This window comes from Pagrus major, chromosome 5, assembly GCF_040436345.1.
Source record: "Pagrus major chromosome 5, Pma_NU_1.0".
Lineage (NCBI taxonomy): Eukaryota > Metazoa > Chordata > Actinopteri > Spariformes > Sparidae > Pagrus > Pagrus major.
Genome location: NC_133219.1, coordinates 31,155,651 through 31,170,351, shown reverse-complemented (window position 1 = coordinate 31,170,351; position 14,701 = coordinate 31,155,651). Strand labels below are relative to the sequence as shown.

Genomic DNA, 14,701 nt, shown 5'->3' with positions numbered 1-14,701 from the left:
CAAAGCCAACTGTTGTCAACATGAAATGCAGCACAATTCAACAAAAAACAAAAGAATGCTAAAATAATCCCAGCCACATTAATAAAGACCCAGACCTGTTCATGATGTGAAAATTTGTCTGTACTATTACAAATATTTGGCATTTGAACAAAAAAACAGCTCTTTTTACCATGTGTATGCCTATCAGCCAACTTTCACTGGAGTGAATGGATATGATTTGGCTGTGTGCTTCTGCAATCAGTGCGTCTTGTTTAAGCTGAAATAGATTCCTCACCCTGGCATAGTTCAGCCAAGAGGCAGAGCAGCCTCTCTAAAATAAACTCCAAACAAAAAAAATGAAACATACGCACACGCACACATCTGAAAATCTTATTCTTAAGCACTCTTTTAGCATCGCTACCGGCTATGGCAAAAAATGGCACCACATTATCAGGGGATTAATGATTACTTCACAAACTGGGTGTGAAACACAACAGACTGAACAACCGGAGAGAAATAGAAGCTGATCACAGGAGTGAGAGATGTGAGAATAAAAGCGGGATGTTAAATCAATGAGATTTAAATGGCAGTTGCAGTTGGATTTGTGGGGTTGATGGCGTCCCTATCTGGGTGTCGAGCATGTAACGTGGGTGTGCTAAACAACATCCAAACATCCCCAAATCCCCCAGGCGCCTTTTGAGAAGCAAAAGAATCTGGGAAAGGCACTGGCTGAGGAAAACAGGAGCTGAGGTTAGGGAGGGTAGAAGGGTTGGAGGAGAGAGATATAGAGTGTGTAACACGGAGAGAGAATCAATGGGTACCCCTGGAGCAAATGAAAGCCATGACATCATCGTATGGCAAGGAGCAAGGAGCGGGGTGGCGAGGGGAGAGAGAGAGAGGGAGGGAGAAGGGAGAGGACCCACAGTCACCCATTCTGCCTCTCGGGGCCCATCCTCTGCAATGGATAAGAGCCGAACAATGCGCTCTCAATGAATGGGATCCCAAATCCCACAGGAGAAAAACAAATCACCAGTGGGAAAGGGGGAGGGCGAGGGAGAGATGGAGAAAGAGACGGAGAGAGAGAGAGAGATGGAGAGAGAAAGGGAGACCCTTAAAAAGATGTGCGCACAAAGCAACAAAGCATCTTGGGACATGTAGAGCAAGGCAAGTAGAGATTGAGACAAAGCTGCCTTTGTCCCTCCTGGCTGGTGGGTGGCTTGGTGTGAAGGATTTGAACGCGGCAGCATTTACATCAGAGTTCTCCGATATATTGATTGGGCCATGTAATCCCTCAAATGATGACTGAAAAGGTTGGATCTACTTGGGGAACGTTGTTTGTTGGGTTTACATGACAAGAGCATGTGGGAGGCAGGAACCGGCTTTATGTAACTCTTCAGGGAAGCTTTGAGTTGCATTCAAAGTTTGGCCCACTGCTTGAGATGCCAGTTTGACAGAGACACGTGAGGCAGGGAGGAATGTTCAGGGAGCCTCTGATCACAGCACCTCTTCGCAGAAGTCAAAATGGGATGTTTAATTGCTTTCCTCATCACACGATGTTAATAAATAAAGTCACAGCCTTCACTGGGAAGGCTCAATGTGTGCGTGTGTACGTGCTTGTGTGTTTTCAAGTGTGTGCGCATTTGAACAAAGAGCCTCCGTTCCTCCATGATTACAGCTGGCACTGTAAGCCAGAACAGAGAAAATAAATTAGAATCACAAGAAGAAAGGTCTTTCATGTCTGATGCTTTGATAACAAAAACAAGCAGGTTTTCCACAAACTAGACTTCGTTGGCTTATAATTCGGAGCTAGCTGGGGACAACTTGACACAAAAATTTCAAACAATGAATGGAAGAGTCGCTCATGAATAAGTCACAATTAGACGAAAAGAAAGGAAGAGTTGCGTTATGGCATTTATTTTTGGGATTAATATACTGAACATACTGGAAAAGAAGCAGTGCATGTGTTGGAGTAGAAAACCACAAATGTGAAAGCGTCAAAGACGATGTTACGCTCTGATCTGGCAGAAATGTGATTTTTCTGACAATTCGGAGGCACTTATGTATGAATGAGCACAATTAACAGCAGGGCTTCTATGCGATCAGACACTCCTCCAATGAGAAATGTGGGATACAGCTGGAGCTATTTATCAATTTTACTGACAGCATACTGAACTACTTTGGTATTATACAGCGATGGGAAGGTAAACTTATTTTTGTTGATCAGGGGCCACAAGAAATGGACAGTTTTGTGTTTCCATATAATGATTTGGTTGCACAATATGACATTTAAAATAAAGAAAGATGAAATGTTGCAAAAGTAAACGGGAATCAAGAACCAGTTCCACATTGTCCAATACATCAGAAAGGTATTTCTCCAAGTCCTTGTATCAAATTCCAAGGAGTCACAGCGGAGTGGAAAAAGCAGTCCAAAGCGTTGCTTCACGAAGAAAGATGACAACAAGGCAACAGTGCTAGTTGTAATGTCTGTGAAATGATCATTTCAAGTCAGGGTGGATACATCAGCAATATCCTTAAACATCTTTCTGCGCAACATGGGCCTTAAACTCCAAAAATGCCATTTATTTGTCACTCTGTATGAGTGTCACTGATTTCCAACTCAGCAGCACATCCATTACCAAGGGTAATTAACCTGAAATAATGTTATAATATAATTAGAGCCATGCAGGCCAGGATGAAAACCTAAATGATGATAAATGTTGTCCAAATATTCTCTAATTTTGTCCGTTTTAGATAATGACTGTTGCTACAGCCAGCTTGATTTGTCCATCTGCTCCCCGCAAACAAAAAATGTTCACGCAAAGTTCAAATTGTTCAGGAGTCAATAAGGGAATCGGACTGATAAGCAGAATCGAGAAAGGCAATGGTATCATTAAAATCTTATCCCATCCCTATGCAAAAGGGAAACCAGACATTGACCACAGGTCCAGGGCACCAGCTTCTGAGTCAGAAATCATTGGCTGAAAGTATCTTGAGATAACCTGAAGCCAAACACTGTATCTCTACCAGCTCAGAGGCGCTAACCCTGACCTTTATTCTCTGACCTCTGTCTCAAGTGGTGGATTAAGGCTGTAACTTACAATTATTTTCATCATCAGTTAACAAACTTAGGTGATAAATTGTGGAAAATGGCCATCGCAGTTTCCCTGAACCCAGAACGAAAGATTTAAATAGCTTGTTTTGTCTCCAAACATACTCAATTTAAACTGCTTAAAAAACAGACAAATTCAGAGAATCCTCACATGAGATGCTAGAAACAGCAATTGTTGTCATTCTAGCTTGCCAAATTACTTACTATCATTTTTTAAATCAAAATCATTCTCAAATTCATTATCAACAACTTTATTGCCAAGTGAGAAACATAATAAAAATCTGTTTTGTCTAAAAGCTGCTTTAGTACATGGTTTGAAACTCAAAGAGCTGTACTTTATCAGTTCTCATCAAGTCTGTCTGAAGCTTTCAGCTAAACATACCCTTTGAAGTCCGAGCCGGTATGTGGAAGCTACATTAGCTCACTAGCTTTTGCCCTTTGCCTTTGCAGCCTGGCGTGTCCACAATAAATATTGAAATCGGCGGTGTCTGCCTTGCAAGTGGATGTTCTGTATTATAAATGTCACCCTAGCCTTGGTCGGTGGAGCGGCGGCTCTTTCTAATGCCACAGGACAGAGACACAGCGAGAGAGACACCATCAGTAGCGAGGGATTTAAACTTTCAGACTCATCAAAGCGACATGTGTCTAGTTGCATGTTTATGAATAAAAAAGGAGATGATTACTCTGGGGGAAAGAGGGCTAAAATGATAGTCGGAGAGGGACACAAATGTGATGAACGGAGAGAGAAACTGAGCTTGTGAATGGTCTCAATATGATCCACAGGTTAGAAGAAAACATCTTTTTCTCTTCTAATGTACTTTGCAGCTTTACCTGGTCAGGCCTCTAAAACTTAGAGGCTGAAAAGGTAAAACAGAAATATGTAACCTTTGATGTTTGATGAGTGGTTATGACTTTTACATCTTGTTTACAAGCCAAAAAGGTTGGGAACCACTGAGCTTGATGACTCCTTTTGCATATTTCTGGAACAAAGTAGCTCTTAAGATGTCAACTGTAGTCCATGACGGTGCCCACAACCATATCCGTTTTCCCCCCAATGATATGTCAACGCCAGGCAGCACAACAAAGACAGATTGTGCTAGCTGCTTTAAGTAATGCTAAAAATAAGATATCCATTCATCAAAAGACTCCTCATCCTCTCCCTGCCTGTCATATATACTACACCTGGAGCTTTCCACTGCACAAATTAATGATGAAACTGAATATATTATGAACACTAAGCTGTGGCCAAATATTTTGAAATATGACTAATGGTCCTGTAATAGCTGACAACAATCAAATATTGCTTTTTTTAAAATTTAGAATTCTTTTAATCTTTGTTCTCCAAAAGCTTTGTTTTCTATAGAGCTGAAACAATTAGTCCCTTAATTGATCGAAAGTGAAAAGAGACGATAAGGGGAATGAATAAAGAAAAGCATTTAAAATTGAAATAAAACAGGTGGACAGAGAGGAAATGGTGGGAAAAATATATAATATCTAAGGCTTCAAAATTCAAAATAAGTAATTATCTCAAAACATCGAGTCATTATTTGGTCAATAAAAAGTCAAAACAAAAATATAAAAAACAAAATGCACATCAGAATTTCAAGGTTTTTTTAGGTTGTTTTGTTTGACCATATTCAGTTTACTATCACAGAAGAAAAACAGCAAATATTCACATTGAAGAGGCTGGAAACAGATTTTTTACTTAGAGCTGCAGCGATTAGTTAGTTAATCAATTAGTCAATCAAAACAATGTTTGGAAACTATATGAATTTGTGGTCGGTCATTTTTCAAGGAGAAATGTCAAACATTTGCTTCTGAAATGCAAATATTTTGGAGTGTTGGTGGGACAAAGGAAGCAATTTAAAGACGTAACTTTGGTCTCTCAGAAATTGTGATTAACGACTTAATGATTAATAAGAGGGTTAATCAATAATATAATATACACATAAGTTAATTGCAGCTCTAGTTCTCTTTATGTTCAAAGTTTTTAATGTTCAATGAAGCTGATCACAAAAAGACAGTGATTGTCTTAATATCAGTAAATGCATGTTTACTATATTACTCATTCCAAAATGTAGGCTTTTACATGGTGTAGCCCAATTTTAAGGACATGTGAGTTGCAAAGACTTAATCTGACACCCACTCACTTTTTTCAACTACCCACTTATTGTGTTTCTTGGCAATTTCACCACAGGAGCGAACATCTAAAATTACACAACCAGTAATTTTCTCTCAGTTTTTATCTCTTGAATCATTCTTGTGCGTCATATTCTGCAGTGGTCTGTACCTCAGCCAGAGACCTTAAGCAACAAGTATTAATCTACACAGCAACTTCAGATTGAGTGTAGAGCAGATGTCTGTGCTCGACACTCCAGCAGGTCCAGAAAGCCACCTGTATTGGTGTTTTCCCTTGCTTCTCTCCAAGCACAGATTTATCCCACATAAACCTCTACAGACAAAACCTCACAATTACAATGGTAAGGATTGTGTACTATTTCAAGGTCTGCATGTTCGGAAGAGAATTAAACCTGGTTATCTGCAGTGTGGATAGCATGCTTAGCAGAACCCCTATTAAAATAGAGATAAAAGCAGTTTTTGGTGCTTTTTTTGTGTGTCGATGAATGGGAATCTGTGGGCACCATTAATAACTGCAACTGATGCCCACTATTATTCTTACCACAAAAAATGAATCGCAAAGGTTTTTTGGAGGAATCCCCCACTCTGCTCTACATGTTTAATCTTTGCTGTCACCTCCCCCATCCTTCTCTTCATCTTCATCCTCTCCCACTGTCATCTCTCAGTTGTCATTCTCCTTTTTTTCTCCTCTTCTTCCAGCTACATTTCGTCCTTCTTATCACCTTCCCCTGCGTCCTTGTCTTCTTGCTTCAACCCCCTGCTCAGATCCTGTTTCTTTTCTAACTTTTTTTAGCTATAGAGAGCAGAACACTTAAGTCTTTTTTGGTCTCAGCTGCTCCTCCTTCGGAATAACAAACAAGCTGTGCCACAAGTCTCATCTCACACCTACACTGAATGATGCTTCTTTGGGTTTCCCACACGTTCTTGAACATCAACTTCAGGGACTCTTCAAGGACTTTTCCAGACCCAGTTCCATCAAATTTAAGGACCCAACATGGTTAGTTAGTTAATGACTGCTACAACACTGATCATTTTTAGAATGTAAACTAGCAGGCTTTAGAGAAACTCACAGACAACAAATAAAAACAGAGAGTTAACTTGACTGTGTGAACAATTCTCAGTTGTGCTGCTGTGTTACAGTGAAGACAGACTATGCGGTCTCTTGTCTTCTCTAACTCAGCACCGCAAAACAATACACTGTGTGAGTAGAGGGATAGAGACAGAGACTTATGCTGCATTCCAGGCAACTTGGAACTTGAAAATTTCCGAACTCCTACTTGAAAAAGTACAATGGAACGCCACTCACAGTCGGGATGCCTACTTGTAAGCTCGAGGCAAATCCATGAAGAAGCAGTTGTCTGACGTCACACAACAATGGCAGCACCCATGAGAAGGTGGTAGGATGTGTATGTAGACAAAATAATTTGTGTTAGGCTAATGAATGAAATATTTAGATCCATTTTCAAATATAAAAGTGCAGTAAAATACAATGTGTAACAGTGTTTGTTACTTCATGTGTCGTTTTCCTCTTCTTTTTCATGCATGTATGTAAGGAAGCGGCACTGTAGAGGCTTCAACTGTCTATACACTTGCCAAAGAGACATCCTTTTGTTACGGTTGTTTACTTTTGGCGTCATGCACCTGAAACGCTTGGAGGTCAGAAGGTAGAAATTTTATCTAAAGTCGCAAGCAAACTCCTGCACACTGTCTAACTTCATCAGGCCTGAAGGTCTAGTCCCAAAACAATACAAATACAATTATAATACAACAAATAATGTATTTTTGCAAGCTGGACACACTTGCTTTGGGCAGGTAGCATGTGAAACAGTGATGCAGCAGTGTGTAGCCTATTTGTAAATGTTAAGTAAAAAAATATCAAAAATCAGTATCAAAAAACTTTAATTTCTATTCTCGTACAAAATATATAAACTCAGGCACTTTCAATGGTCCATTAATATTTCTGTCTATTTTCAATAACTTTTGAAGCGTGGGTTTTTGCTCAAACTTTCAAGGATTTCAAGGAACTGTGGGAACCTTGCATCCTTATGAGGATAAACCCAGTCTTGAAATGGAACTGGGGGTGAGTGTGAGGACATGTGCCTGTGCTCAGATGAACTGCAGTGCTTCCTCAGTACACTTTTCATAAAGGAAATAGCAACTTTCCCCTGAATCCGATACAAATTCATTTTAGGGAAATAGCAGCTCCTCTGGTTGGGGTGCCACACTGACTGCTGCATCGAGGCACAACCAGTGATGTATAATCTCATTTTATGTTATACAGCACATTTTGAGGAGGCAGAGGAGGACATTTTATGAAATAAATCTTTCAGTAAATATTTTAATGAAAGCAGGAATAAAAAATCCAAATATCCTAAAAAGCAGTCCACTCACTGCTCCAAATATGTCGTCTACAATCTCCCCCACTGTACTGTAGATATACTGTATGTCACATATTGTTTGGTGAAGACGCTCCCTGCCAGTCCTCCTCCTCCTCCTCCTCCTCCTCAGGGAGAGTGCTAATGAAGCAGGAGGCTGGTCAGATGGGAGAGTCTGTAACTCTCCACTTGGGTTCCAAGCAATCAATAATATACAGGCGGTCACCCTCGCCTTCCTCTCCTTCTCTTTCATTTTCTTTCGTTTATCCTCCTTCATCTTCATTATTTTACTCCCTTATGCCTTTTTTTATTTGTTTTTCACCTCCTCTCCACCTCCCCTCCCTCCTGTTCCCTGACCTCTGTCACCTTTAATCCTGTAATTTCTCATATTTGCAGTTTTGCCTTCCCCTCTCACTGACGCTGTTATAAATCTGCGCTGCAATTAGTATGACACTTGAAGCTGAATTTCACTTCTACTCGCAACTAATTTAGTTCTCAGTCATCGCTATGTTTTGACATTGCAGAAGTTGTGCTGTGAAATTTTTCAGAGAGTTTGGAAGAAAACAAACTTCCTGTCAGGAAACACCGATGGAAATTTAAAAAAAAAACTGTGCCCACACAAAACTGCTTTAATACAAAGTTAAACGAGGTATCCTATCCATCTCTCAGATACTTTGCTGCCCCTGAGGGGACGCTTTCCAACCTGTGAGACAACAGTGCCCCCTGCAGCCCACCAGAGGATGTGCACCTCAGTATCTTAAGTGAAGTTGATCCCTCTACACTTTTAACCAGCCTTGTTTTAGCCCCCCCCCCCCCCCAAGCTATCTCCTCCCACAAGGGGAATTGTGTAAGTGGATTTAAATAAATTAATGCCTCTTTTGCAAGCCTAGGGAAAACACAGCAGAAAATAGTCTAAAACAAAAAAAATATATATATATCCTACTGCTTTGGCACTCACAAAGATAAAGAAAAACATACATTTTTTTTCTGGCTTACGCCTATAGGCCTACATTTAAGAAGGCAGCAATTTGAATATGTCATGCCTAATTCCACATTTAGGCTGAGCCGGCATTCTCCAGGGACTGAATACAAAGCAGCATGCAAGAAAGACACTTGACTAGTCAGCTGGAACAACACTATCCAGGCTTGAGGGATAATCAGTCCCACCATTCTGAGACAAAAACTGCTTTAAACAAAACCAGTGCCTGAAGGTCATAACTGGAATTTTCAGTATCCATGCCAACAAACTGCAGTCCTGTGTATTATAGCATTTACAATCTTTCAAATATTTGTCGAACATCAACAGCACTTGATTAATCTTATCTCACTAGTATGTGTTCACATTTGAGGTTGTTAGAAGAATCAAGTCTCAATGGACTATTTCATTCAAATCACATACTTCAAAGGTTGAAAAACCATTTAATGTGAAAAAAATGTGTCTTTTGAGTTCTCACTCCTTTTTTTGCCACAACAACAGAGCAATCCTTATCCCAGTGGAAAAGAAAGAAATGAGCGAGGGAGGCTCATGAGGTCTCGGCTATTAGAGTAACTACATGGCATTAGCTAATTGGGATCCAAACAAACTCTGAATACAGATGAATGGAAGCACAGAAACGCTACAGTGGAAGTAAAGACCATATTTGTATTATGTTTCTTGGAGTTTTTTTCTTTATAGATACAAATATTCATGGCTCGGCCTCATTAGGAAGTTGCACCAAAATCCTTTATGTTACTTATATTTATAGGGAAACCATAACTAAATGCTAATGACCTGAATAAGGCAGACATCCAGACTAAATCAAAAACATATCGTAAACAAGCCTGGATACTGTGCTTAAATTGACACAGTTCAATGCTAGTTCCAATTCTAGCCACAGAGTTGGTCTCTCAAGAGGAGAAAGAGACCCTGGAGGTTTCAGATAACAAGCTCCCTGATCTCTGGTCTTTTACACTACAGTTACTCTGGAGCCAGATGTACGTCTACCTCTGGGTCAAGACAGACACCAGTGGGATTACCATCTATTAGCCAAGAAAGAGGGACAGATTGGAGCTGCTTCTCATTTGGCATGAACACAAAACAGTTCTCTGATTACAGTCGGTAATAACTGTTGAACTGATTGAATGGTAGGAGAAGCAGACCAAGACAAATAATGACAATCGTGCACACTGTGCTGTATGTGTATGTGTATGTGTGTGTGTATGTGTATGTGTATGTGTATGTGTATGTGTGTGTGTGTGTGTGTGTGTGTGTGTAAGAATCTGTTCACACCTCAGATTCTTCCCTGCGGAGCCCCAGTTGGAGGACAGCACTGGGAGACTTCAGTCTGGCTTGGCTGGACTGGGCCATCTGCAGGTTTAGCTGCCAGCCGACATACTCCAGCTGAAACACACACAAACCGAGTCAGGCTTTCTTTAATATTAAACGCTATTTCAATAAAGTCTCTCACTTTCATTTAATTAATGCCCCAGACACATTTTCAAAGACTCCATGAAAAAACTCTAAGATGGCACTTTTCCCACAAAATACAAGTGGAGGCAGAATTTCTTAAGAAATATCTAGTTTTGTGTGTATTTATGCGTATACTGATATTTTATTCATCCTTTATCCTCATTATACTCTCAGTGCTTGACCTAGATTTTTCACTGGATTATTTTGATAGTTTTTTAATTGTTTCATGTTTAAAAAGCACTTTGTAGTCATTGAGTTGACATGTGCTTTATTATCAACTTTATCGTAATATAATTATTATAAATGAGAAAGGAAAAAAGAAACACTGCCAATCAAACTAAATATCGTAATAGTTGCAGAACTCAATTTTTCTTTCAGCTGACTAACTGATTCATCAACTAATTAATTTGTTCTACATTTTCTTGACCTTCTCTTGGTTTATTTATAATCAGTTGTAACTTTCTCACTGTTGTGCCACTATTTTTATGAAAAAAGAGATTACAAACCCAGTCTAATAAGAATAACTAGTTTCTTTAGCTGAAAATTGCATCTGCACAAGTAATAAATGGCTTGTTTGCGGACCTATAGTCAACATGATTAGTAGAAGTCACTGTATTGTCACAATAAATATGATAATTGTGATAGACATAACAATATTTACTACTGGAGAACTTTGCTTAATCTCTTCAAAGTTTAAGTTAACTTGCCTCTGAGCTGCAGGTGGTCAGACTATTACTCTCAGTCTTAGTCAGCTGTAGCAGGGTGATAGATTAGCAGCACGGAGTCAAGGCAGGGCAGTTAAGTGTTTTATGATGCAGCGAGAGGCCATAATAATAAACCATGTGTGACTTATTGGGTCTGGATGCGTCTGCAGTATCTGAGGACAGGTGTGAGGCGGGGAAGGGCTGGGCCTCATTATTCACAACTGGAACAACATCCACACCAGCAAGAATAAACATCCCATTTTCCTTTCAGTATATGCAAATGAATCGTTAACACAAATTAATAAACTGTATTTTGGTAATATGGAAATACATAAAGTAATGATGAGTCATAAAGCAAATTGTACAGAATCTTATTAATGTATTACCCATCTAATTTAATTATGTATTTTCTGCTTCAGTAAATGTTAATATTTTTTGGTAGATGTGTGGTCTAGCACTTACAGCAATCAGCAGATGTTCCCTCATTTTAAAAGGTCAGGTGCATAGGATTTCATGCGGCTAGCAGTGTTCCAGATTGCAACCAGCTAAACATCCCTCGTCTCATCAAGCACATAGAGAAACTACGGTGGACGCTAAAAACATGTCAAACGCAGAAAGGCCCAAACAAGAGTCAGTGATTGATTTATTGTTTACATTTATGGATATAGATGAAAATGAATCCAAGGGATAACAAATAAAGGTGAGAAGACTTGTTTCTAACATGGTCATGAAACAGGACAGACAACAACACATATCATTTATAGATTCCTTTAAAATAAACAACAAGGATCCACAAACTGCAATCCCTGACCTAGCACGTCCCTTTTTTTAGTCACAATCATTGCATCATTAAAACCTTATGTGAGCTGAGACCTGACCTCTAAAAACCCCTCTGGATTCGAATAGTTTGATGCTAAGTGGAAGGCTGTTGCACAATACGGTCCCCGTATAGAAAAACGAGCTCTAAGCTACAATATTTACACCATAGCCTTGGTTTTATGTAATATAAAAAAAACAATACTGGTGATACATCAAAGTGCGTCAAATCTGGAAGTTTAAGTCTTCCACCAAACACTTAAACCCAACATGAATTTGTAGATCGGAGGCTGTAGAAAGAGTCTCAAAACTCACTCACTTTGTAAAATTGTTTTGCATTTGTTTAAATACGTTGGTATTCGTATGCAGGCTGAATGCATCTGTGGACACAATAAATCAATCACAAATTGTGAAACACATTTATGAATCTCCTTTTCTTTAGATCATTAAATATATGCTTTTATCACCAGTATAGAGACTCACTGCTCTTCATAGTTCACCTTTAGTGTGATCACAACCTGTATGCCTGTAATTGATAGTGTTGCTGGCTGGTGGGAAAATGGGTGAGATTTTCGTGACACATCATGCTCGCATAATATGTCGAAGAAACAAGAAGGTGGTAATTAGTGTGTTTGCTGGTGTGTTGCATGGCAAAAACCTGTAAAATAGCAAAGTTTAAGTATATGTATACATATATTGTATATGTAAATGTAAACATACACTGTATACATGCCAGTTATTTACGATCTCTTCAGTGACTTGACTATAGCCCAAAGTCAAAGCAGTAGCAGAGGTCGTCTTGACAATCAATGGCTGTCACCACCTTCTGCCGGCAGCAACAAATTCATGAGGGAGAGGAAGATGACTTGCGAGATCCTGACAGGTGAGATGTGTTGATGTACAACAGCAGCAACAACTCCAGCATAATGTGACCGATGCGTACATGCTGCTTATTTACTGAGTGTTGGATATTAATTCCCCTGACTATGAAAGGAACACTGTTTGAGGTGTCACTGCTTAATGAAGTTTTAGAGAGGAACAAGTTTTAAAATTAAGGTGACAAATTGTGTGAGCTGTGAAAAACTCTTTGTAATGAAGGCCACAATTACATTAGTGTCTGTGAGTGGATTCATCTTGTACTTTCGAGACACTGTCGGGTTTTGGTTAAAGCGGAGTCATGGCAGGTGTAGAAAAAAAGTTCAGAGTTGGTGCCAAAAAATAAACTTATGTATCAGCCTTACCTTCTTTGGGGCAAAGACATTGTGCTTCAGTTTCTCCACCAGCTCAGGTCCAGCTGAGGCCCAGGCCTGAGAGAACATCTCAGCCTTCTCTGGGTTTAGATGAACTGTCTCCAGCTGTTGCTGCAGAGAGGCTGGCTTCATATTATGATACACTGCCTGCAGGGGAGAGGAGACAAATGCTACCATTAACCATGTTTTACAGGTGTAACAGATCATTCTTACAGTCTTGTTCCTATTTACTGCCAACGCTCAACTCGGCATTGTTTCAATACAACATTTCACAATGCAACAGTGACCCCAGCTGGAGAAATAGGCTCATGATGTGATTCACACTAAAGCTATAAATCCAACTACTGTACGGATACAATTTTTATCTTTCTTTAAGATTTGATGACATATTGAGTTATTCAAAGTATTCCCCCTGCACAAATGTTTTCTATCTATGGTAATGTCTCTCTTCATGGTTATGGCAGGCAAAGCGATGCATACAGTGCATTTGTAAACTGTGTCCTATGTCATCATAAATTGTCTTGGGAGCATCCGCACAGCTCCTGGAGATAATAATAGTGATTTTGTACGGTCAATTAGTGCAGGTTCTTTTTGTTTTTGTTTTAGTGTTTTGCAACCCAAGAAGGTAAAATGTAAACTGGACGGAAAAGTCTCTCTCTGCACTGAAATAACATATGGAAGATGGATGCACTGCATGGCTCCAGTAACTGATCCGACAGGTGCTCATTGGGGGAGCAGGTAAGAGTAAAAAAAAACCTGGAACTCTTGCTTGACACTAAGTGGTGCTGACAACCATGGGGGAAAGAAATTGTCATGCATATAAACAGACCAACACATGTCAACTCTAGGATTCTACCCATCGACTCTAGGTGGATCAGCTCTAGGTCTTCTTGGTCTCCAGGTGATGAAGACCTAGAGTTGATATGCATTGGTCTGTTAGATTGCCCATGTGCTTGAGGAATAACTTTCCATAGTTATCTACACCACTTAGTGTCAAGCAAGACTATTTTGTAACATATCTAAATGGGTTGGGCTTATCATATTTCTTCGTTTCCACATCTAAATCAATGGAAACCTTCAGGCAGAGCCTTTTTCTTACTTGGCCTTCTCCATCACATCTAAAACCTAATGTCAACCACTTAAAATTATTGAATTTTCTTGAAGAAAAAAGGCTTTTTATAAAAGAAATGGTAACCTAGAAAAATCTGTATTTCAAATCATGTTATAAACAAAAATCAGGTAAAACCCTTATACTAATGTCTGATGACCTCCACTCACCTGCTCTAGTATAAAGGCAGCAGTTTCCAGGACTAGATTAAGAGCCTGTTTATCCAACGAGAGAGCAGCCTGAAGCTTTTCCTCCTCTTCTTCACTGAATGTCCGCTCTCCCTGTGAAAATAAAAACAACATAATTTACTGTGTCAGTGTGAAAAGGTCATCGCACAATCACTGTTTTCAGGAGCTGAAGAATAAACAAAAAAGCTTCTTTCTGATTTTGGATCAACAACTTTTTAAAAATAAAACTAGGAAACAGTTTAAGAATGGACCATGTGGGTATCAAGAGCCATGTTATGAGAGGAACCATTCAAATTAAATTTAATCAATGTGTCAAGGGTTGTTTTCACTGGTAGGCGCTTGTGTACTCACAAGCAGCATATGATTATCTAATCTTGACCAAGTAGTTTTTGGATAATCAATTTCTCATTATGGTCAATAATCAAGTAAAATTACCCAATATTTAGTTACAGCATCAAGTTACATCATGAAAAATGCTGAGTTTGAGTCTCTATTCTTATTGTTAAATGACACTGTAGAGAAAAGAATACAATGGGCCTTTGCAGTAAAGTAAGAAATCTCTTATATATATATATTAGGATAAA

General features: G+C 39.3%; 1 protein-coding gene across 1 annotated transcript in view; it reads right to left on the bottom strand.

The window, feature by feature from the left end:
• Positions 1 to 14,701, bottom strand: part of commd10 (COMM domain containing 10) — a 63,330-nt gene that overhangs the window by 45,693 nt on the left and 2,936 nt on the right. Inside the window, exons 3-5 of the mRNA XM_073466444.1 lie at positions 14,100 to 14,210; positions 12,813 to 12,968; positions 9,872 to 9,982 (exon numbers count right to left, since the gene is read on the bottom strand). Coding sequence (XP_073322545.1) covers positions 9,872 to 9,982; positions 12,813 to 12,968; positions 14,100 to 14,210 — 378 coding nt within the window. The remainder of the gene's footprint in view (positions 1 to 9,871; positions 9,983 to 12,812; positions 12,969 to 14,099; positions 14,211 to 14,701) is intronic.